The following is a 25,878-nucleotide window of genomic DNA, read 5'->3' as shown; positions in this document are numbered from 1 at the left end:
CTCACCGCCCAAGTACCTATCGCCGGCACCCAAACTCTTACCACCCATCTTCTACATAGACCCCCTGCCCCCTTGGGATCATTTGATGAGGACTTAACTACCATCCTCTCTGACAATTTAAAAAATACATCCCAAAGCCTACTTCTAGGTGACTTCAACCTGGGGTTCAGCGACCCTAAAGACCAGCATGTAACACTAATCGCGGGCACCCTGGCAGGCTTCAATTAAAAAGTAACTCTCCCTGCCCATAACGGAGGCAGAACTCTTGATTGGGTTTGCTGACTATAATTGCCATGCCTCCATTACCTCCATCTCTCCTCAGTTATGGACTGACCTCCTAACTTTCTCACTTGAGGCCTTAACACCAGTCACCCCCCACCCCCCAAATAACCTGCTGGCCCCTGCCATCCCCACCAGAAACAAAAGAAACATCACGGCCGAAAAACTTGTCACTCTTATTCTACCGACTCTAAACTCACTAACAGAGTCCACGGATCCCTTCACCCTTGTCAATTAATATAACAAAACAATGACTGCAGCTCTAGACTCCATTGCCCCACTAAAATTAAGAAAGAGCAAACCCAAAATGCATCTGAACACTTGGTTCTCACTCAGACTTGAAAAAAGAAAAAGTGAACAGATATGGAGACAATCACCCTCAGATGACAAAAAGATCAACCTCGGCAATATAACCTCCCACTACAAGAAAGAAATACTCCTAGCTAAACAAGACTCCTACAACCAGAGAATTTCTCAAGCAAACTCAAGTATAAAAGAACTGTTCACAATCCTTAAAGAACTAGAAACTCCTATCCCAGCTCCAGACACTTGCGTGAAGGATAAAAGCTGGTGCACCAGCGTCCAAAAAGCCCTCTCCAACAAAGTAACGTCCCTCCAGGTCAAGATTGCTAATAAAAAAGAAGTCCTTTGCCACTCAACCCCACTAGTCAGTACATCCATGTCTACCCCCACACAACAACCCACACTAAAACCCACTCACTGCTTCAACGTTTCTAAAGTATCGATAGTAGAGGTTGAAAAAGTCATTCTCACCCTCAAACCATCGAACTGCCAAGGTGACCCATGCCCTTCCCAAATAATTAAAGATGCTGCCAGAGACCTATCACCCTTTATCTCGAAACTCATTAATGCCTCCTTCTCCACTGGCACCATCCCCTGCAACTTCAAGGAGTCTTGGGTCCTCCCATTACTCAAAAAACAAACACTGGACCCCTGTATACTCACTAATTATAGACCCATCACCACAGTTCCCGTCCTTCTCAAGATCCTAGACAAGGTAGCATACCTCCAAATACAGCAATACTTAGAACATAACCACCTCTTAGGAGTCTGCCAGTCTGGCTTCAGACCCCAACACTGAAACAGCGCTGATAGACCTTAAGACACAAATTGACACACTTGGAGACAACAGTAAAACCGCCCTGTTAATTCTCCTCGACCGATCAGCAGCGTTTGATTTTAGTAGACCACAAAATCCTATGCAACCACCTGGATTCAGCAGCACACTTCTTGCAAGAAGCGATAGGCTGGATACAATAATTTCTAACAACAGGACCATGTGTCTCTTCTCACGTTCAGCATCTGCAGACCCCAACCCCATTACGTGTGGGGTGCCCCAGGGATCATGTGTCTTTCCCACCTTGTACAATATATTCACATAGCCCCTTTTCGATGTTCTCGATGGTCTTGGTATCACCTACACTAACTATGCCGATGATACCCAGATCCTCATACCGCTGATGGGAGATTATGACAAGGATTTGGCCTTGGTGAATAGAAATAGTCTACCTCATCATCCAGGCATGCATGGCCTCTCATGGCCTATGCCTGAATGATAACAAGACCGAGCTTATAATCCTCTGCACCACCTCCAACATCAACAAACTAGGTCACAACTACACAAGCTTTATCATAGATGGTAACACCATTAAAGTAGCCAAAGAAGTCAAAACTCTAGGCATCTACCTAGACGACACCATCTCATTCAAAACTCTATGGTCTCTTCCACCGCCTGCACATGTAGACTAATCAGAGCAGCCAAGCCCTTCCTTTCCACCAACACCTGCACCAATCTGGCAAGAGCCTTAATTTTGTAAAAACTGAATTATTGTAATGCCCTATATCTGGGGACTAACAAATATATCACCAACAAAATCCAGATTCTACAAAATAATGCTCTCAGAGCAGCATTGAGCATCTCCAGAAAAGACCATATCTCTGACATAAGGAGTGCAAACAATTGGCTTACCACAAAGGACAAAATCTCACTTAAAGTAGCCTCTCTCACACACAAGTGCCTCAACAACGCCACCCCACGCTACCTTCTAGACAAATTCAAGAGACATTCCTCCAACCGCCCTACTCGAACCGCCGACTCCAATCTCCTCACAGTGGCCCACGTTCAAACTATCCAAAACTGGAGGAAGCAGCTTCCCGGTGAAAGCAGCCAGGTTGTGGGTCTCCCTCTCTCCTGCCTTAAGGGTAGACCAAACTTAGCCACACTTCAGGCACAACTTGTATATACTCCCTATCGTGTTCTCCTACTCTCTGACCATTACCTGCTATACTTATGCCCTGTGTGTAATCTGTATATATCTGTATATAATTGTACAGCTCTGTAACCAAAGCTGAAAATCTTCTTGTTGCCTTCTGCGCACTCCTACCCTTGGGTCTGGTGTGCATTATAAATAATAAAACAAACGAATGTACTTTAGATATTTGTAAGATAGTATAATATGTATATATAGTAGTAAAAATGATAGTAGGAATAGATAGAAATAGAAACATGTTGAATCAGGATTGTCAGGAAAATGCTAAATGTACAGATTGAAATGTTCTATTGTGCTTAATATAAAAATGGAATATAACATTATTGATTTAGAAATGCAAAGTGTTAAAAAACACATCTAAATCAAAGTACATGCACTTATGTATCGTGTGTAAAAAAAAAAAAAGAATGATTACACAATAACGTGTATACAAACTAAATGAAGCTTCAAAATGTAAGATTGACTTTTTTTAGACATGTAATTGTATCTGTTACTTTCAATTATTTCTTTTGTAAATTAATTGACTTTTTATTCTACTCTAACAGATGACATGCCAAAGGAAATTAATCTTTACATACTATACTGTTTTTTGTTGTACTAATTTTTGTATGGACTTCAAATTGTGGACCATACACTACATTTAAAGAAATTACAACAGAATCAAATGTACTTTGAAAATATCTCTATATATTTTTTGTTGAAGAAAAACTTCCTAAAAGTTGAAAATGTAATCGGTGCTTTTATCATTCAAGTCCTATATGATCTGTCTGATGTAATCAGTGATGTCATATATGATGCAATTATGGATGTCACCAGTGATATAATCTCGGTCATCTTTGTGGCCATGTGCTGCGCAGCAGGGTGAGAGTAGGTAGGGTGGCTTTGCCTGAATTGTCTTCCGCTTTTCAAGTATTTTGTTGTTACATTTTAACCTTAACGTCTCTTTAACTAAGGTTTTTTCACAGAATATATATGTGCTTGTACCAAGGGTATGATGAACCGTGTTGATCCAAAAAAGATAACGATATGATACCATGGTTAGGCTAACAGTCATTTATTTGCAAGGTTTTGTAATCTTCAGATTACTTCATCAGGCATAGGAAGAATGAAGCACTTGGAAATAGCAGGACAGTTTAAGGATTCACCTCTGGAATGTCTCATCTGTTTCCGTTTATGATTTATTTTTCCTTCACAATGAGCCTTCTGCCTCAGGAGTTCCACCAAGCATTCCAGTCTGAAATATTTAAATGGGGTGTTGTAAATTACATGCAGGCAAGACAAAAACGCAGCTGTGCTGCTCTCAGAGAGGCATGGGGTAGTGTCAGTAATGGCATGTGCAAACCTACTGAAGGCTGGTATGTTTTAGGCAGAGTCCATTGCATGTCCATCTCCACTGATCCTGTTGTCCTTCGTGCCAACCTACGTTTAAGCTTGGGATAGGAAACCCAGCCAGTCACCTCTAAAAGACTAACCAAACTGAAATGGAACAAGCCATTTGCCGCATTGTTCCCTTAACGAGATTGCTGGTGGCACAGTCATCCAAGTGTTTGGCTTGTGGTTCTAGAGGGCCAATAGGTCCGGGGGCAACCATCTGTCATGTTTTTGGGCTTATGATAATTAGTTTACAAACAAAATAAAAAGAAATCTAACAAAAACAAGGTCCTTTGTCTAGAAAGTACATCTTTTTTAAGTAGGATACTCTTTGGAAGGGATTGAGTGGTGTTTGAGTACGCAAATTGTATTGTAAATGGTTGGAGGGTGTGCACCTGTCCACGGACACTTGCAATTTTGTACATGTTTTTGGACTTTGGCGTCTGAAGGCTGCGATGAAAAGGACAACCCTGCATTCAGTATGTGCCCCCTACCTCTGAGAGGAAAAATAAACGGTGTGACATGGGAACAGTAGCACTCACCAGTCTCTGGGAAGTGGTAATGATCTTTGCCTTTACTCTTATTGCATTTAAGGTGTTATTCTTTTTCAGTTGAAAAGCTGCAGCAGATTGATGAACAATTTGCAGACATATTCCCAAAGCATCACAAATTTGAATCTTTGGAAGGAAAACTTGCTGTGTATCGCAAAGAAATAGAGCAACAACTCCATGCAGAAATGAGTCAAAAGGTATAACGAAAAATGTATTGTACTAATAAGAAACTTGAGTCTGCATGAACTACAATGCAAAGTACAAAAATGTGCTTGAACTTCCTATTTGCTGATCGGGATCACATTTGGCCTTAGGCGTCACAAACGCCTTGCCATAAAAAGGGTTATGTTTTGTAGGTACTGGAAGTTGTATACATTTAGGACAGTCCTCCGTAAGGGGAATTTCATAAGAGGTATCTATACAATCTAAACAAAATTGAATTTCCATTATTTATTAACAAAGAGCACACACCTATTTAGACCCTAATCAATAAAAAAAAGTGGATTATTCCACAATTTACACACATTCAGATAAAATGTATAACAATTCTGTGTTGATCCACATTCCTACATAACCAATCTGTGATGTTGAAATAACAATGTCTCATTGCATAAATGCATATGTGGGACACTACAACATAAAACGCCCAAGACACAAAACAATGTGTAGTAGGTCCTCCACATCATAACACAAGAAATTGATCAATTTAAAAGAAAATGTTTTATAAGGATACATTGGGGCATTTATCCCCAATGCAGCTACTGCAAGTTCAGCATTGACTATCAAACAAACCATACAAGGTTTTATTTGGTTCCTCTGTTTTTGCGGGACAGCTTTTCACCAAAGATTTGTTTACAGATTTATTTTTGCCACAAAATGTGGGTGGAATCTTCCTGCATCCCTTACTACACTCCTCCACCCCCACTCTTCTCCAACTCATATTCCTTCAGCCAACCAAAACCCCTGCCTGTTGCTGCAAACATTTGGAAAAAATGTGCAGTCAAATAAATTTGCTGTGATTTTAAAAAAAAATATGTTTTGATTTAAAGAATTTCAGTGTGTAGTAAAAAGACTGGTGAATGCCCTTGATTTGAATGTTCTTTTCTTGGTTGATACAAGTAAGGCTTCCTATACGTTTTACATGTTAGTTCAGTACACAAAGGTTGCATTTATAATTTGTTATTCATATGTTTTTTTAATTGTGGCTGGACAATCTAGTGTGCTTCAAAGTGGTGTGTTCAGACCATATATTCTGACATCTTTAATACATTTCTGTTCTACCAATACAGTAATTTGATTACTCATTTAATTATAGATATTCTTTAGGCTGCTTTTAATCAGTTTTCCTCCTTTTAATATTTTCTTTGTTTCTTCCCTTTGACAGTTACAGTATTTTAAAGATATTGAGATAGCCAAGATTCAGCTGGAAGAGAAGGAGAAATGGAGAAAAGAAATGTCAGACCTTCGGCAAGAGCTTGCAAAGTCCTACCAGATGAAGTCTGATGGGCTGATTACTCGTGAAAGGAACGCTATTGAAAGGCTTCAACAGCATCGAGAGGTAATATAAAAGGTTCTGTTATGGTACATTTTTGCATCCATCTCATCTGCATGAGAGATGACTGTACAAAAATGGAGCCTGCACTTCTTGTTGCTATTTTATACTATTTCAAGGTAGGAACTATTTTTACCATGGTAATTGAGACTACTTGGGTGAGATGGCAGATTGTTCAATATCTTTGGAAGTTGGCAAAACAAAATATATTAATGGGTATCCGCAGAAAAATCGAATGGAAAAAAAACAGTGGCACAAAATGCCGCATTTTTTACAACTGCACAGATGATGCAGAGGAATGGGGAATGGTTGGGGGAGGGGGATTTACAGGCCAAAACTGGTCACTACGACCACTTACATGTGAATGTAGGCACTGTAAGTGCCATGGCAGCAGCTAATTTTAAACCTCTGATAGAAGTGTTTGACCTCTTTTTATGCTTGTTAAAGCTTGGTCATGTCTGCAATGCTAGTCCTGTTTGCCGTCATCTCCTTGCTTTCATGGATGGACTTCATGTCAATGTCTAACACTGTTAAAACAGTTTTTCAGGTGGTCTAGATCTCTTCACTTAGGTCAGAGACCAACGTTCTTTTAAGGTCTGTGTTCTATTTGGTTGGAAACATGAACTTTAATTCTGAACAGGCATTGGTTCTTCTTTGTCTTTTTGTCAGGTATTTCTGGGAACTAGGTCTTCAGTTCCCCTTATGCAAAGGTTAGTCTATTCCTCAAAGGTATAATTCAAACTTCCATCCCCAGACTACAATGTTCCATCTCTTCTCCATACCACTAAGAACTTGACCTTCAAATTTCAGAGATTAATCTACAAGCAAGTAGCTCTCCTTTCCATGTCTCATGCTTATGGTGTTACTTAGCATTTCTCAGTCTCGTCCTTTCCTCTTCCTTCTGGGCTCTGTGAGGGGTCAGAAATGAGAGGCAGACACAAAGTTGTAAAGTTTTCAACATCAGACACCAGACATCTTTATATCTGATATATAAATTAAAGGGGTTGCATAAAGACCTTCCTGTCCCTATCCTAAATAGAGTTTTCCTGCATAGGACACTAAAACTAAATATCAGTCTGTGTCTTGTCGTCAAAATTATGCAAACTGTCCTTGTGTCCAAAACATATCTGACCCTCACACTAGAAATGCCCAATAAAAGGTGTGAGGTAAATGTCTGTTTTTTATTTGGCAAAAAAGGGTGTAAAAAATCAAATTTGAAAATTCGACAAACGATTCCCCTGGACTATTTCAGGTTGAATAGTGCCCTTTTCAAATAATGATTCCTTAAGAGTAGTATAAATGTAGTGTTGCCAGCCACAGTCGCCAACAGATGCCTCTGCAGTGAGCTCCTGCAGCCGAGCCTGTTCCATGGGCCCCTATCCCCTCTAAAATGTCGGATTCCTCCTCAAAACCTTGTGAAGGGGGTCGGAACACGTGGTCTTAGATCCCTGTAAATTCTGAGGGGGTTTCGTCTATGGGGGAAGGAGGCGGGGGAGCATGAAATCGCCACCCGAATGTGTAGCCCCTGTTGAATCCATTATAGCAGCCACACACAGCAACAGACAGTCTGGCAACCGCAGTACCGGGCCTCAGCACACAGGCATCGTCCTCCAGCCCGGAGCAACCCCTGTATCGCGTGGGCATCAGCGGAGGCCCAGGGCGTTGATGGAGTGGAGCACCGTTCGACACACGGTTCATGCATTGACAGAGGGGGCTGGGCTGACCACACGGCGCGGCACCTGTAGCTTCAGCAGACTTATGTATATTCAGCAGTAGTGAGACTGATGTCCCACTGAGGCTGACCTGCGAAAACAGGATTCTGCTGGCTTACCTCATTTGGTTCCTGATTTATGCACCATTGGCATTACGAGACATGAGGAAAACCTGAGGCAGGAAATATCCTCGGAACTGACACTGGTAGCCGTGCGCTTCCTTGACAGACTGCACCAGCCTGCACAGAGCTCATACGGTGGCAATGTCAGACTGAGTTCTGTGGCGGGACAACACCTGCTCGTCACTCCTATGAGCTGGAGGTGGCAGCGTCCATAACTGCAGTGCCACATATGTAGAGCGAGCTTGAGTCACGGGGAAAGCAGTACCTGTGCAGGGGCTGGTAATTGACTAGATACAGCCAGGAGGAGCATCATGGGAGCGACAGGCAGCCGGCGGGGAACCATTCTGGGTGATTGAGAGCTCCCTAAGGAATAGGGAAATGTGGTCCCAGCTGAGAACCCAATTATTCCCTTCACGGATACTGGAGCAGATCATTAGGAGGTGGGTGCATGGCGAGGTTTCGCCCCTGAGGCAAGTGAGGATCTGGAGTGACGGAACGTTGCCCTGTGTGGAGGTAACAGAGTCACTGCCAACAGTTATAGTGAAAATCTGAGAATGTGAGGTGTTGGATGAGGCGGGAGGAAAGAAGTCGAGGACAATCTGGGTCTGGGGGAGTTGGTGGCCGGATGCAGGTCTCTGAACGGGCGACTCAGGAGGCCCCTGCATTCAGGCAAGCAAATACAGCCCTGCAGAGGCAAGTGGATGTGAGGGACTGACTGGTGTGAAGGCTAGAGGCAAGCACACAACCCATGCATGGTTGGCAGAACAGTGGTCTAGCTAAAGGGTCACAGGAGCTTTCATTTGTGTCTGGCATATTTTGATCCCTTAAAATTTGCCATGGGGAAGCAATTGGCGAAGCAGAAGGGACCCATGTTGGGTGACACAAAGGCGCTCATGCAGGGGACGATTTGGCTGATGGAACTTAAAGACATTAAGGAGAACGTGGCTGACCTCACTAAAGCCATTGCCGATCTCAATACAAATGTCCTGGTGTTAGAGAGGAGGGTGGATGAAGTCGAAACTGTGTTGGATGAGCAGGGGCACGACCACAATGAATTGGCACGGCGAGTGGGCCCTTTGGAGCAGCAGATGGATCTGGTCCTTAACAAGCAGGAAGATGCTGGAAATGGATCCCGGCAGGGTAACCAATACATTTGTGGGATTCCCAAATCAGTGCCGGACGCGGATCTACATGAATGTGGCAGAGCTGTTCCAACACCTATTGGACTCTCCAGCTGAGCGGAAGATTGTGCTGGACTGGACCCACCGCGTGTATTCCTCTTATCAAGTGAGCAGGAACCTGGCTCTGGATGTCTTGATTAGAGTGCGCTTGTTTCAGGTGAAGGAGGAATTTATGAGAGCGGTGTGAAAGTGGGAACCAGTGTGGTTCTGTGATACCCCATTGACACTCTTCCAGGATCTGGCCCAGGTGACATTGATCAAACGGAAGCGATTGCGGATGGTCACTGGCTGGCTCAAGTCCAAGGATATAGGTCATCGATGGAGATTCCCATGCGATCGGTGCTTCAAGTGGCAAGTCCAATTATATATGATTCCCCGGAAGAGGAAGCCGTGGAACTGATGGAGGGGGTGGAGTACCGCGACCCAATGAGCCTGAGGCTGTCCCGGACGTCGACATGAAGACTACAGCGCTGCCCAAGAGGGAAAGATGGAAGATGGGATGCCCGCACCCAAAAGGCAGGAATAGGGGAGGCAGAAGCACGACCCTCACCTGACCATCAACATGGGATGCTTGATGCAGTTGCCGTGATGAGTAAGATACATCTGAATAACCGCTTAGAGGCTAATTCACCCATTGGACAGAACATGGCTGGCATTGCTCTACGATAGTGGTTATTCCGGGGGGTTTTCTTTTGAGGGAGGTAATCCGAGGAGGGTGGGGACGACAGGTGGGATCTTGGAAATTAGTCCTAATTACCCTGGGCTGTGTGGTAGAGCCTGGTAGCCGGATACAATATCTACTATGTTGGTTTTGAAAGTTTGAAGGAATTTTGGGTGGTGGGGGTAAGGGTTTGCCTTGTTTTTTATAGTTAACTGTATGGCGGTGGTAGACAAGAGTCCTCATAACTATGGAATTGGGTTTCTATTGTGCTCCATGGGACACAAAGGATTGGGGCCGGGTGATGGCTGAGGTGCAAATGTTCTCCCTGAACATTCAAGACCTAAACTCATCGATCAAGAGACGCTCAATCTTGAGGCGCTTGATGGAACTGCAGACCTCAGTGTTTTGGCTACAGGAGACACTTTTGCTCCCCAAGGATGAGCCCGGTATGAGACACAAAGCGTTACCCACAGTTTTTCGCATCAAGGGGCACTAAAAAGAGGAGTGGCAATATTGATCGTGAAGCACACAGGCTTCAGTAAACTATTCCTATATAAAGACAGAGAAGGACGCTATTTGGTCCTGAGGTTGCTACTGTCGGGCCAGTTGGTCACTCGGATAGCGATATACGCACCTAACGAGAAACAAGAGCATTTTTTAACAGTCTGTTGGGAAAGCTGGCAGGGTGGTGCGTCGGCAAGGTGCTGGTGGGGGGGGGCTTTCATTGTGTAATGGACTCAACCATGGATAAAACTCTCCCACACACCCTCAATGATGGTAGGTATAGACCGGCTCTGGCGCGCTTTCTTAGAGAACTACATCTCATTGAAACCTGGCGACTCTTCCATCAGCAGGAACCGGCATACAGACACTACTCTGCAGCACTTATAGGGTTCTCCCGAATCGATATATTGGTTTTGGATGCCTTCATCCCACAAGTATTGGAAGTAGAGATTGGGGCACAATACAAGACCGATCACGCCCCAGTCATCCTCCGAGCTGAACCTATGGCACCTTTCCTGATAGTCTGTAGATCCTGCAGGATAAATGACCTGATAATAAGGGACCTTGCCTTGAGATCGCATATGGAAACAGCCATGCAAAATTACTTTCAAGAGAAGGATACTGGGGCGCTAGACTGGCGTACGGTCTGGGACGCCAGCAAGGCTGTGATGAGAGGGGAGTTTATCGCCTAGACAGCAGCCTTCCTGATGAAAAGGAGCTCTGTTAGGTAGGTTTGGAAGGAGAAGTGAAGGAGGCAAAGGGCTTGCATAAAACCCGTGGGTCTCAGAAAGCTTGGCATGCCTTGATGGAAAAAAAATAAAAAAAATAAATAAATAATGAAATTAAAAAAAGACATAACCGCTTTTTCACATGAAAAGAAATATCCGTACACAACCATCGAGTACTATGGAGAAGACCAATAACCAACAGATGGGCAATGGCCCACAGAGAGGGAGGCAATATCACCAAAGAAACAGACCCAAGCCAAATAACTGGACCTTCTCAAGCGGAAGCTCCAATGAAGACACTGGAAGACCAAACAAAAATCTCAGCTTTGAAGATGTGGAACAAAACAGAAGGGGTAATAGCTGGGGTTTTCAGGCACCAAGAGGATGAGGAAGGCCGAGAGGCTGGTGGCAGAAACAGTCACCCAGAGTGACCAGGAATCGAGGGAGAAGCTGGTATGAGCGCAATGCCCCACAACAATGAGGGAATGTTACGCTCACCTGATATCCCCGGGGGCGTCTTGAAGGCTCTGAGATCTGGAACCCGGGATGCGTAGCAGCCTAGCGCTGAATAATGAATCTGCAATTACAGAAGGGAGGTTTTGTGATAACTGTCTCTAATGGGTGAATCTCCCACCTCCCTCTGGCCGATTCCCTTCCCACTGGGTTCTTTTCTCACCTTAGTTATTTGTAGGGTGAGCTATCCGTCCTGCGATTCTTGTGCAGGGGCGCTTGACGTTTGTTGGCCCGAGTTGCTTCACTGGTGCAGTATACGCCTTCCTCGGTCCCAGGCCTGCTGTGACCCCGAAAGTGCTGCTATCAGGTAGGTTTGTTAATTGTAAGTCTTTGTTCTGTTTATGGTGGGAATTCGTTAATGTCTTTATCTCCTTCTTTTCAGGTGCGAAGGTCTTGACGCTGGCGTGCCGGATGGAGAGTCACGTTTCTAGGTAAGAGAAAGCGCGAAGCACGGTGCCTTTGTCTTTTAAAGCTAACCTGTGTTTCTTCTTCTCCTCACAGGCCGCTGTGGTGCTGCGAGTGGATGAGATCGCGATGAAAAACTGGCCCCCAGAATCTGTTAAGGTAAGTACAGCGCTGTGCGGTTGTTTAATATTGAAAGCGAACCTGAATGGCTCTTTTTCCTTTGCAGATGTTGCTGTGGTGCTCCGGATGGAAGTGCGGTGTAGCACAATGGAATTCAGGTAAGACTGATGGAATTCGATGTTTTGGAAGCGCGCGTTCTAATATTGTTTTTCCTTTTCTCGTTATTGCAGGTCGCGATGTTCGAGCAGCAGCTGTGATAGTGGTTCGCTGGAAGTCCTTAAGCTAGTACTCACAGGTGATATATGATATGGCATTTATAACGCGCCTATACACAAGTGTTTCAAGGCGCGACGAGGCAAGGGAGGGGGAGCAGGGGAAGACAGACAACGATCTTATTAGGCCAAGTGTCATTCAGTTCGCGCGTGCGTGGGAGGGGGGGAAAGGGAAAGGTGCAAGGGGGAGCAGGAGGGGAGAGGGGAAGTGCAGGTGAGTGACGTTTCTTCTTCTCTCGGTTTCCACAGATTGCAGCCCGGTTGAGATGCTGAGTGCTGGATGGTATTTTCTCAGGTAAGACAGAATAACCTTGCTCTGGCAGGACTACAGGAAGATGCTGAAGACCAGGAGCTGGACACAGGGACCGTCACGCTGCTGGTTGCAGAATAACGCGAAGCGTGTTCTGCAGTCAAGGTGTGGTTTATATAGCCCAGGTAAAGTAGTACCAGGGAAAGTAGTTCCAGGCCTGCCACATTCAAAACACTAGACCGCATGGCTTGGTTCTTAGAACTAGGCTGTGTGGGTGCTTCCATGTTGGGATTAAAGACCAATGTAGTCAATTGAAAGCAAGCCTGTTAAGTATCTCCTCAGAGTATATGAGCCTGGTGCCAGATGCGCCAGGACTGGCTCCAGGAGCCTTTCTGCTGAAGTCTTGCGGCCCTTAGAGTGATTATGGGAGCTTGCTTGTGGCACAACTTGTGGCCCCTGACAGTGGTCATCACAGGGAACAAAGACAGAAAATACCTAGGACAAAGAAAGGACAGTCATTCAATCTATCGAACACCATACTGACACAAGACCATCTAAGTGTGTTACAAAAAGGCTTGTCGTTTGTCCCCACTGTGAAACACGATCCTTTCCAAACAAGAATCGAATTGACACAACTCATGAGAAAGATCCGCTTAAAACAACATTTCGCGAAGAGTGTATATGAAGGAACCCAGGACGTCAGCAACCTACATAACAAATCTTCCTACTACCTACCGCCTCATGCAATCACGGCGGAATCGGTAACATTTGAGAACCTTATGTTAAAAAAATTGGAAGAGCTAGAGAAAGAGGAAAAAAGAGCCTTCTCCAACATGACCAGAGGCGAATAGATGGCACTAAAAGAATTGCAAAATAATGAAGGACTAGTCCGAAAACCCACAAAGGCGGAGCGATAGTCCTTATGAACATCAAAGACTATCAGAACATGGTGAACACTCTGATACAAGACAGAAACACATACCAGAGACTGGGTTTGTACCCAACAGAAAAATTGAGAAATCTTATCAATACGATTTATTGAAGAAGCCCGAGGAGAAAGCTATACAAGTCTGAAAGTGGCAGACTTCCTGTGCCCAAAATACCCGAGATGCCCAGCATTTTACTCTCTCCCAAAAATACACAAGGGGTTTCTCCCCCCCCCCCACTGGGATGCCCAATTGTATTGGGTATAGGTTTGATATTAGAACCATTAACCCAGTTCGTGGATTTCTTGTTGAAAGATGAAGCGCCATGCATGAAATCCTAAACTAAGGACACCACAGCAGTATTGCTGTGTCTGGACAGTGTCGTCCTGGAAAGTGAAGACATCCTGATTGTCACTATGGACATTGAATCCCTGTACTCGAAAATACCTCACAGAGAGACTTTGAAAGTAATAGAGAACTTACTCTTTAATAAACCACAACCAATGGTGATGCCAACAGCCTTTATAATGCAACTTGCAGAAATTGCATTAACCAAGAACAACTTCTTGGTAGAAGAGAACTATTACGAGTAGATAGCAGGGACAGCCATGGGGGCCACTTTTGCCCCCGCATTGGCAAATCTATACGTGGCCAACTTTGAAGAGAAACATATATACCAACAGACTAATCCTTTCTCAAATAACATCTTGAGCTGGCATAGATACATCGACGATGTACTCGTGCTATTCCAGGGAACAAAAGCAGTACTTGTGGAGTTCATCACCTTGCTGAACGGCCTCAATCCTTTTTTACGTTTCACCTATGAAGCCAGCGGCAAGGAAGCAACTTTCTTAGACTTAAGGATCAACAGAAATTGACCTAATCTGGAAACAACTGTGTACCAAAAAATCAGATAGAAACTCGCTACTGGAATATAACGGTTTCCACCAAAAGTCACTTAAAGAGAACTTACCTTTCGGACAGTTCCTCCGGTACCAAAGAACTGTACAACGAGGGGGGGGGTATCAAAAACAAGCAGAGAAACTAACAGATAGTCTGAGAGAGAGAAACTATCCAGAAAAGATGATCAAACATGCCCGGAAGAGGGCTAGAAACATCCCGAGAGAGATAACATTGATGCAACACGGAAAAAGGGACTGAGATGAAAATATAATAACAGTATTTAGTCATTCACTGGTCATTAATCGACTCAAAAAAGAAATTAAAAAAAGCCTGGCATGTATTAAATATGGGAGAGAATCTGCTTAAGACTCCACTGTTCGCAATAAAAAGAAGGAAAAACATCCAGGATGGACTGGTACACACTTATAAAGAGAAGACGAAAGAAACCGTACAAACCAGATTGTGGAATGCACCAAAAGCAACAGGACATACACCATGTGGAAACTGCACACTTTGCCAATACACCAAATATACTACATCAATGGACATTGGTTGGGAAAAACCATGGGAACAGAGATACCTTATAAACTGTAATACCACCAATGCAGTATACCTTATCCATTGCCCATGTTCCAAAAGATATGTCGGGATGACTGCAAGAGCAGTGAGAACGCAAATCTGTGAACACAGGTCGAATATTAGAACTAAACGAATCGCAGCCCCTTTAGTTGACCACTTTATCCAAAACAACCACTCAGAGAATGACCTAAAGTGGACAATCCTAGAAAAAGTAGTGATACCGAAGAGAGGGGGAAATGCAGCTGCCTTGTTACTAAAACGAGAACATATTAAAAAGCCACAGGGAAGGGCTCAATGAAGAAATCTGCTGTCAAACACTAGTGGTCTTATAATATTGGAAGCAACGTGTACACTTCTGAGTAAAGAAAAATAGTTACCGCAGATACAAGAACACAAACTACATTACCTAAGAGACTAGCAGGAGCAAGTCCTGAAAGACACTGCATTCAAATTCCACCCACAAAAGGAACAACATAGCAGTCTTAAGAGCGTAACATTTATGAACAGGAATTAATAACAAGGAATAAAAAGATTGCTGCAGAAAAAGAGGGAACGAAACAGCCTCCGTAAAAAGTAGGAGACCAGAACTACATTTCCCAGCAAACCTAGAGTTGTGAATAGTCCCAAGGGAGACAGGATAGCGATAACACCAATAAAGCAAAAAATACAAACAGCACTATGGCTTCATATGGGCAGACGCATAAGAAAAGGAACCAGAAGTCCCAGTTGCAAAGAACATAGGATAGGAAACGGGAGCGCAGAAAACACAAAGCGATCCGTGATCATGTGACCAGCACGTACATAAATATGTGCAGCTTGAAAATGGGGCCCGCTATAGAGATCAGCGGAGCAGCGCCTACCGAGGAATACCGCCAGGTAAGAAAAGCATCCCAGGCTAATCGACTAGCACAGCCCTTATGGCATTAAAAGAACAGGAAAAACTAGGGACATTCAAAAATTAGAAACCGTGCTCTTCTCCCCTGCTTACAGATAGTGGGAAAGCCAGAAGGAGATAGTAACCTGCATAGACCCTAAGTGATGCTCAAGAACGGGGCGACATAAGAACAGGAAAAAAGAAAAGCAGGAACTCCAGAATATACAGGTAAAAATTCAGATAGTTGTGGAGAATAAAGGTGAACTTGCACATCTTCAATAGTAAAATGGGAATATATGACTTTGTTACAGATATTCGAACTAGATTTGGGATAAAGCATTCCCAAAAAAGAACAGCCATTCATGAGAAAAAAACCTGTCTTTGAACAATATGTTGTTATAACTAACAAATAGTACACAGACTAGACAAAAAGAAACCCCCCCACCCCTTCCCTTTTCTCTTTACCCTTTTAGGGCACGTGACCAGGAAGCCACGGCCAACAAAAATTGGGGGGAAAGGACCCACAGCCTTTGAATGTGGACACACAGGACAAGAATAGTTACCATTCTTGTTGTTGCTGTTTTTGTTGCTCTGTGTTCTGTGAAAAATGATTTAGATCAGTAACCCTATAGCCAGTATATGTCCTGAAGAAAGCGGGGAATAAGGAGATACCGCTGAAACCGGTTGACAACAGATCTGGGAGTGATGACCTAGATCCTGTGTTCCACAAAAATAGAAATAGTGGACACAGTTGAGACATAGTAACCTCTTTTTAAGATAAACAGCACCCAAACAAGTTTGGAAACTGTTTTTTGTTTTTATAAACAATTCCTTGACTAATAAAATCAAGGATTCTAGTATTGTAAGACACACAGAGCCAAGGCGAAAGAATAAAGTATATTCGAAGGGATTGTGTCCTCCGATGTATTCCACATCTATGACAGGTAATCACCACAGCTGTGCTGCTTCGGCAGATTTTTGGCGTCTGCGTCGATGACATTGATACGCTCCCTCGAGGGCCTCCGTCGAGCCGACGTCACCGGATGTTATAAGTAGGACGCATGACGCTTGTAGCCTCAGTTGGTTTTTTCTAGTTTTTTCCCAGAACGTGTGACCAATCTTCTGCCAGTATGACTACAGAAAGCCTTGCGGAAACGTAAGCTGCAATCGCATAAGAAATTCTGTAGAGGGGCAGGTTGGGAGGGTGCAATGTGGAATACGTCGGAGGAACATCCCATTGAAAGAACGTTACCAGGTAAGAAAGTAACTTGTTCTTCAAAGGGATTGTGTCCTCCGACGTATTCCACATCTAAGACTCCCAAAGCAGTACCAACGTATGTAGGTGGGAAAAGAATTTAGTATTTTAGAATGCCCAATTAAATTGCAGAATAGAGGACTGCCTTGCCAAAGGCCAAATCTCATCCATGGATAGAATCCAGGGAGTAGTGTTTTACAAAAGTATGGACAGAGCCCATGTGGCTGCTTCACAAATGCTACGAATGGGAACACCCATCTGCAGGGCAGTAGAGGCAGCCACACCCCTAGTACAATGGGCCCGTAAGCCTACCGGAGGGTCCTTACCCGCCAAACGATAACATTCAGAGATTGTCAAGATAATCCATCTAGACAAAGTCTGCTTAGTAACAGCTTGTCCCAAACGCCTTCCAGCGTATCCTACAAAGAGCTGATCGTCCACTCTGACCAGGCACATGCGTGAGATGTAGAAACTTAAAGCTCTCCTAGGATCAAACCTATGGAGCCTCTCCTCTTCCTTACTAGGATGCAGAGGAGGATAGAATGCCGGAAGAATGACCTTCTGGCTCAAATGAAATTCCGACACAACCTTCGGAAGAAAAGGAGGACGAACCCTAAGGACAACCCTGTCCTTATGGAACACTGTGAAAGGTGGCTTAGCGGATAGTGCCTGCAACTCACTCACTCTGCGAGCGGAAGTAACTGCAACTAAAAATACAGTTTTAAAGGTCAACAGTCTGAAAGGACAAGAATGTAAGGGCTCAAACGGAGCTCCCATCAGGAACTTTAACACTAAGTTCAAATCCCAACCAGGCACCTGGAAAGGTGAAGGTGGAAAAATTAGTGAGCCCCTTAAGAAACTGAGAAATCAAAAGGAATCTTAAAATAAGAACACTGCTCAGACGAGCGCTTAAATATGGACAGTGCTGCCAGGTAAGCCTTAATGGTACCCACTTGCAGGCCCTTGTGGGCTAAAGAAAGCAAAAAAGACAGAACCACAGGAATATCACATGAAAAAGGATCCACTGTCATGATCTCTGCTTCCAAAAGGTGAGAGTTTTCCCAACTCCCTTGGAAGCAGATCCATAACCCAGGTTCTGAGTGCCAACCAGTCCCAATTGGGACCTTTTGGACCCAGTCCTGGTGCTAGTGGCACCAGGCTCATAAATATGCCCAGTCCCAGCGCTGGAAGCGCCGGGCTCATAATGCTTGGGTGGACTTACCTGCAGCAGACCATGCTGCTTACTTGCCTGCCAGTTGAGCCTCTGATCCTCTTCTGTTTGGAACTACTTTTCCTGTGGGGTGGGGCAGGAGCCACTCCCTAGATTCAGAACACTGGAACTCTTCTGGAAAGCAGGAACTCTTTTCTTACCTAGGCGTGGCTGTGGAAGGAGACACCTAAGCACTACAGGAGGCTATTTAAACCACACCCGATGGATGAATCTTGCTTTGCGTTATTCTGCATCCTCTGCAGCAGAACGCTCATCGTGTCTTCTGCATCTGATCCTGGGCCTAAGGAAAAAGGCTTACCATCCTGAATCCAGTCTTCAGCAACACCTATAAAGACAAGAAAGAACAGGTTAGCATTACGGTCTTCAGTGACAGCTCTTCACTTACCTGGTCCATCGGCTGTCACCAACGCCTCGCGCTGCATTCCGGCATCTGAAAGACAAAGGCTTACCTACTCTTCGTGCGCTCCGGAGGTCTTCACACTGCATTCCGGCATCTGAAAGACAAAAGCTTACCAACTCTTCGCACGCTCCGGAGGCCTTCGGCGCTGCATCCCGCATCTGAAAGACAAAACAAGGTGCGTTTAAAGACATTGGGGAACTTTAATACTCACGTGCCATTACGCCTTTCCACATCTAACCCAGTGGGTATTCCGGCACCCTGCAGCCGCTCCGAACTTGTACCTACAAAATAAAAAGACAGTTAGAGCGCATCGTGAAGCTGGCAACAAGCGCTTACTTACGTGCTTCCAGGCGCTTCTATTCATCACACGGGCTCCATCTTCAACTCACTTCAGCCCGTCATCCGCCATCGCCGGAACCCTGCAAAACAAGAAACATCATTACTAAAGACTTTAAAGACATTAGAATTACTCGAAACTTACCGTTCGTGCAGTAAACGACGGACAGCAGTCCTCTGAAGTCAAGAGGCCTGCTCCCCTTATCCAGTGAAGAAACTGGTTACAGCACCCTGCCCCGAGGCAGATGGAGAGCACGGCGTTCACTTACCTAAGGTGAGAGCATTAACCTTTGGGGTTCTACAGGAGAAGAGAAAGGGAAGAAGAGAGAGACATTCAATAACCCAGTTCCTTAATCCCATATTTTCTATCTGCAGACATCTTACCCTTCGAGTCAGACATAGTGCACAGAGGTCCAGCCCAAAGAGCCAGCCGTGTGTTACACATCACCTTTGAAGATATGGTATACGCCCAGTCAAGACCGGCGCCTCTACGGGAATCAGGTGAGCGTTACATCCACATTCTTAACCCTGCACCAGTTGCAGAACTTTCTCCAACGGCAACAGTACAGGGACTTTGTTGCAGGCCTTCTGGCCGAGAGCAACACCTCCATCACGTCTTCAAGGAGGTCCCAATCCTTTTATCTCAACCTTTCAGAAACCAAGCATGAAGACTCGGCGTGCATACCAGGCTCAACCTCTGGAGAGGTGTCCAGACCACTGGCGTTGTGCAAAGACTGGCGCAGGTCTTCCATCTGGCTATGACCAGACAATAGTTTGTCAGGAACCTCATCAGGAACCAAACCTTCATCCGACCCTTCATCCACCTCAAGAGATGTAATCCCGAGGATCCCTTACTCAGGCCATTGCTTTCGGATCTGGATCCTGACCCTGGGGGTGAACAAGCGAGAGAGAAACACCCAATGGTGAGACATGGCATCGCCCTGGAAACACAAACCATCTAACCCCTATCCCTGCTTATTTTATGGGCAACTACAAACCCCATAATTCCTCCCCACTTTACCTTGACAAAAGTACTGCACCAAGGAAGATGAGGAATGAGGTTAGAAGGCTTTCCTCTCCTGACTTCCATTGGCTCTGTCCCTGTAATGAGGTCAGGCAGAGTCGGGCACGTAGCTCTGACAATGTACACCTGCCACTTATTAACACTCTCTGTGAAGATAAAAGGTGGGGCGCACAGGCACACTTTGAGCGACGCTGGGTACGAGAAGGAACAGCTCTTTCAAGGCTAATGCCTACCAGGCTGTGGAAGGTGGAAGGCCAACGGGCTGATCGACAGTGAAGAGGATCAACAGAAAGCCAGGCAAAATGTCCATGCTTTGGGGAGGCTGCGAGCGTTCGAAAAGCAAAGCCAAGCGAGCAGAGGAAAGAAACCTTCAAGTTGCCATAAAGCAGCCCACGACCCTAACCAGGAGAACGGCGGAGTTGGGGAGGAGCAGAAGAGGTGTTGATATGTCCTTGAGCTGCAGGAAAGGGGTGAAGGAAATCCAATTAACATAGCAGGTAAGTTATCGAGGGAAACAAAAGTGTGTTTGATGTTAAAGGGAAAGTGACTGTAATTTGCAAGTTGGGGGTTGCGTGTGTGCCAATAAAACGCAAATGAAAAGAGCAATTGTTGAAAGAAACGTATACAAAGTAGCAGAGTGGCCCTGCAAGATGAAGTCGCACATTCAAAAGTCTCCGTGAAATGTTTTTGGATTTTGAAAGATATTGCAAGCCAAGATCAAAGGAAACCACGATACTGAAAGAAAGTTGAATAAGAGGAAAATTACATTTGTGAACTGTGAAATATGCCTAGAGGCCAAAAGTGAAATAGAGTAACTTTGGGAAAAAAAGGCCAAAAAGGCGAGTGAAAGAGAATAAGAACTACAAGTACCAAGAGGCATTGGTGCTACAAGAGAAAACTGTGAATTGAAAGATTGTTGAAAGAGAGGTCGAAGTGGTCATGCAAGGTCTATGTAAACTCCTTGCAGTTTCGAAAGTGTTCGACAGAGAAAAGATATGTGAGATAAAACGTGGGGAAGGGAACCCCCTCGAAGGAGAGACAGACTTGAGCCCAACAGAGAGAGGAAACCTGTGCAGAACTGTGAAGTATTGATATATGAACTGAATATTGATGGAAAGGCGAGCAAAGCCTAAAGAAGTGATTGAACTATCAGAAGTTGAAAGCCTAAGATTGAACTGTTGAATTGTACCAGTAAGCCAAAGTGTGCAAAGCTGACAGAACTGTGCCACCCACCCATTCTTTGTTTTTTTTAGAGACTCTATAGACCCCATGTGGTTGAACCTGGGAAGGAAGTTGGTTCTAAAGCCATTCTGTTTTTTTTTTTCTTTTGAGACATTTATTTTCATTTTTGTTTCACCTTAACACATAAGGAGGGCAGGGTTAGGTTTTCTTAGTCTATGCCTTTTTATTTTGATCAGACTTACTTGGACGTATTTGTTATTGTTCAATGGTCGAGATTACTCCCATTTTAGATTTGGGGCCAGTTAGGAATTCTACTGTCCGAATCAAAAGTGTAACTAATGTTCTTCGAAACTTGTATCCATTGTGTGTCTATTATTGATACCATGCCTTCCTTACATACAGACAATGCTAAATTGGTAATTAGTTGGAGTCGGAGGTTCCCCCTGATCTTGGAACAGGATGAAATAGAATACCTGGTTGTGAAACTGTCCCCGACCTACCAGGGCCTATTCGCGGCTAATATCCCGGGGCTATGGAAAACACTGATAAGACGACCTTAAGTGGTGAGATATGCAAGAACTCTCTTGCTATGCACGTATACCTGCTGTCAAGATGACCCTATTACCTAGATTTTTATACATGGCGAGTGCTCTTCCGATTTGGATCTCAGTTCAAATGATCAAAAACCTGCAGAGGACGGTCCTTGGCTTTATCTGGGCTGGGGAAAGAAACTTTGGATGGCCAGGAGGGTCCTCTTCTGACCTCCGAAGGTTGGGCAGATTGGGGGTTCCCCGAGATGGCCCACTATTTCTTGGCTGCGCAGCTGGCCTCGATGTTGCAGTGGTCTTCGGCAGTACAACAAAAGGGCTGGAGTAAATTGGAGCAAAGTGCCACTGAGATCCCATTGAGGCACCTTGGGTTCCTTGGACTGTCGGCGCGGGGCTGGGTCCATACACCACAATGGGTATAATGCTGATTTTGGGCCAGGCAGATCCCCTAGTTTTGGGGCGAATTGGGCTGGGCAAGCGACATTAACGTTAATGGACTGCTATCAAGCCACGGCCCCAATGCAATTTGAGGACTGTAAAACTAAATTCCATGTGACTGAACGGGAACGGTTCCATTACATACAGACCAGGCAGAGCGCCCATCGACTCAGAACTCAAATAGAGAGTGGTCACTTAAAAAAGGGGTTTCACGATTATATCACTTGTTTGATAGGGCTGTAGGACACCCTGCCATACATAGCCAAATGGGAGCAAGATTCAGGGCTTACTATAACTGTGGAGGAATGGAGCCAGATCTGGAGTAGAACGCTCAAGGGTTCCAAATGTACGGCCATCAAAGAATCCGCATATAAAATATGCTTCCGGTTGTTTGACCCTGCACCAACTAAATAAAATGAATCCCAAAATACTGCCCCTCTGCTGGCGGAATTGTGGTTGTGTGGGGGACGTGGGCCTCATGTGGTGGTCCTGTCCAAAGGCACAGGTTTTCTGGAAAGATATTCTGAGGCGTATCAAGGATATCTTGGGAATACAACTACCTCACAGCCTGATGGTGATGATATTGGGTAAGGTGCCTGAGGGCCTATACTATGCTAACAGGGCTTGCGCTGCCCTTATTACTCACATGCTCACAGCAGCAAGGATCATGGTAGCCCATGGTTGGAAAGCAGCACAGGGTTTAATAGTCGCTATGTGGTGGGTTAGAATTTGGGGAATCATGGCGATGGGGACAGTGTGCGCTCTGTCCAACTGCAAATATCAGAAATTCCTTGCAGTATGGCTCCCATTTCATGTATATGTTTTGGGCAGAGAACAGAACTATTTTAAGCCCGCTCTGCTCCGAAACATCTTGGTTCTCTAAGGAGGTCGTTGCTGTACCATCCACTTGGAGAGACCACTGGAGGAAAGACTGATTGTCAGATGGGGGAAATCTTTTACGCCACCACTACTTTGTTTTGTTAGGTTAAGGTTCAGCAGGTGGAGGGTAGGGTGAGGTGGTAGGGGGGATGAGTTGTTTATGTAATGGTTAAATTTGATGTAAATTGTGATACTTGCCACATTGTGTTTTATGACTGTTTAGCAGACCCGGCGCTTAAAGCCTTTAAAACCTGTGGCTGTAAGTTAATAATGCTTGTTTGGAATTCACATTAAAATTAAATAAAGCTTAAAAAATAATTTACAAAAAAAGTAATAGAAATGTCTTTCATATACCACTTTCTTCAGTATGGTAAAAGTGACATTTTTTTATTTTTTTTAAACCATTTTTATTTTTCAATGGAGACATAATCAATTACAACATATGATCGTTACACTTTGTCATAATGCATAGACCAACTTTCCATTCAGGGTTAACGTCACCCGTTGCTGCGTAACTTGTCTCCAATTTCTTCATCTGTAATTCATCATCCCTCCCGCCTCCCCACTGTCCCTTTATAACTTTTGTAACAGTTTTGAAAAGGTAAAAATATTTTGGCTTTCAACAAATGTGCAAGAGTATACCTTTTGATATTATGAGTCCACATTATAATTTCGTTGTCTGTTACTATACAATAGTTATCTCCCAGTTTTATCGTTTCATTCTTAACTTCCTTCCTCCCTCCCTTCCCCGCTACAACTTTTGGAAGGGGGGCCAAGTGGACAGGCATCTCTGCAGTGTCTAATTCTTTCATACATAAGTTCTTGGGTGTAGATGTTACACAGTTAATTCCCTCTTTCCCTTTATTTTTCCCCTCCTTGTTCTCTTTTTTCGTCGTGCTGATTCTCGTTGTGCTGATTCTCCATCTCTTTCTCTGTTCTGATGTTAAGTGATCGATATATTTCTGAGGGTTCGTGGTTTATAGAAGTGGGCTTCCCTGTTTCCAACAAAGTCTCTGAAGGGGGACCATATGGATAGGTATCTCTGATATGTTTCTGTTCTTATGGCAGTTACCTTCTCCATTGCCATTACTCCCCATAGTTTCATCCACCACCATGGTGTCGTCGGGCCCTCCAGTGTTTTCCATCTTTGCGCTAATGTTATTCGTGCTGTTGATAGTAAGTGTGTTATTAGCGTGGATATATGCCCCGATGCTGCGTATATTCCCTTTGCCTCTACTCCCAGTAGGACCACCTTAGGTGATAGTGGTAAGTCTCTGCCAGTAATGTCTTTGATGTGTCCCAGTATCTCCTTCCAGTAGGTAATTGCTTTGGGGCATGTCCACCACATGTGGAATAGATCTCCTCTCCCTCCACATTGTCTCCGACAGTTTGGGGGATATTCTGTGTTTATTTTGTGTAGTCTGTGGGGGGACATGTACCATCTGGAGCATAATTTATATGCAGCTTCTTTAATTGCTGTACATTTGGAGGATCTGTGAGCTCTTGTCCATATTTGGTCCCACACTCTTTCCGTTATTGGTTCTCCTACATCTTTTTCCCAATTCTCTTTATATTTTAGGTTGTCCGTTGGTTGTGCTCCATCGAGCAGTCTGTAGATTTTAGATATCCCCTTCTTTGGTTCACCTTCTTGCATTGTTAGTTCCAAGCCTGTTAGGGTTCTCGTCCCCGCTCTTTTCACTGATGGATGGGAGATCCAGTGTCGTACTTGCGTGTACCTGAACCTTTCATTTTCCCCTAGGTCGAATTTCTTTTTGCATTCTAGGAATGGGATTGGGTTGCTGTTTTGGTACATGTCCTGCAGTGTCAGATTGTCAGCGCCTTTCCAGCCTTTCCAGAAACTCTTCTTCAGGCCTGGGGTGAAGTCGATGTTATGTGCTATTGGGGATAGTGGACCCAGTCCTCGTTTGATCTTTTTCATTTGCATGGCTTTGTCCCAGCTACTCGGGGCTGTTTTAGTAGCTCCTAGTAATTTTCCTTCTGCTTCGCGGGCCTTGGGGTTCAGTGCTAGGAGCGCTTTTATCGGGATCTGTGTGGGTGCTTGTTCTATGGCTCTCCATTCTTTGATGTCGTCTGCCTTAGCCCACTGGAGAATGGAGGCCAAGTGCGCGGCCATGATGCACCTGCCCAGGTCTGGGACCCCCAGTCCTCCCAGGAGCGGGGGGATGGGTCAGTATGCGTCTCTGTATTCTGGGTCTCTTTTTCACCCATATGAATTTAAATACTGCGTTTTGAAGTTCTTTGATTATCTGTGATGGGATCGTCGCGGGTATTGAACTCGTCACGTATAGAAGGCGGGGGAGAAGGGTCATTCTTTACCGCTGCTATTCTGGCGAACCACGATAATTCCTGATTATCCCATCTCAGCAGGTCTGCTTTTAGTTGTTTCCAGAGAGAGGGGATGTTTGATTAATATAAGTCCTCGAATTTCTTTGCGAGGTGAACTCCCAAGTATTCTAGCGTGTTTTCCTCCCATCTCAGGGGGAATCTTTGCTTCATGCAGTTTATTGTATTTGCGTCTTCAGTTATGTTTAGTGACTTTGATTTATTGTAGTTGATTGAAAATCCAGATATGGTGGCAAATTCTTCCAGTGTCTATACGGCTTTCGGTAGTGTTTTCGTAGTGTCTCCCATATAGAGCATCACATCATCAGCATATGGTGCTATTTTCTGCGGGGTCTCCTTGATTTGCACTCCTTTTATGTCGGGCTTCCTCTGTATCTTGCTGCTAGCGATTCCATAGCCATTGCAAATATTAGTGGAGATAGGGGGC

General features: G+C 44.6%; 1 protein-coding gene across 3 annotated transcripts in view; it reads left to right on the top strand.

Moving 5' to 3' along the window:
• Window positions 1-25,878, top strand: part of OFD1 (OFD1 centriole and centriolar satellite protein) — a 1,295,367-nt gene that overhangs the window by 303,023 nt on the left and 966,466 nt on the right. For all 3 annotated transcript variants that reach the window (XM_069640569.1, XM_069640570.1, XM_069640572.1), the window contains 2 exons: window positions 4,553-4,689; window positions 5,877-6,050. In XM_069640569.1, coding sequence (XP_069496670.1) covers window positions 4,553-4,689; window positions 5,877-6,050 — 311 coding nt within the window. The remainder of the gene's footprint in view (window positions 1-4,552; window positions 4,690-5,876; window positions 6,051-25,878) is intronic.

This window comes from Ambystoma mexicanum, chromosome 7q, assembly GCF_040938575.1.
Source record: "Ambystoma mexicanum isolate Mex_15411 chromosome 7q, UKY_AmexF1_1, whole genome shotgun sequence".
NCBI classification, from domain to species: Eukaryota; Metazoa; Chordata; class Amphibia; order Caudata; family Ambystomatidae; genus Ambystoma; species Ambystoma mexicanum.
Note: the sequence above shows the minus strand (reverse complement) of the source record. Positions and strands in the feature narration are given on the sequence as shown.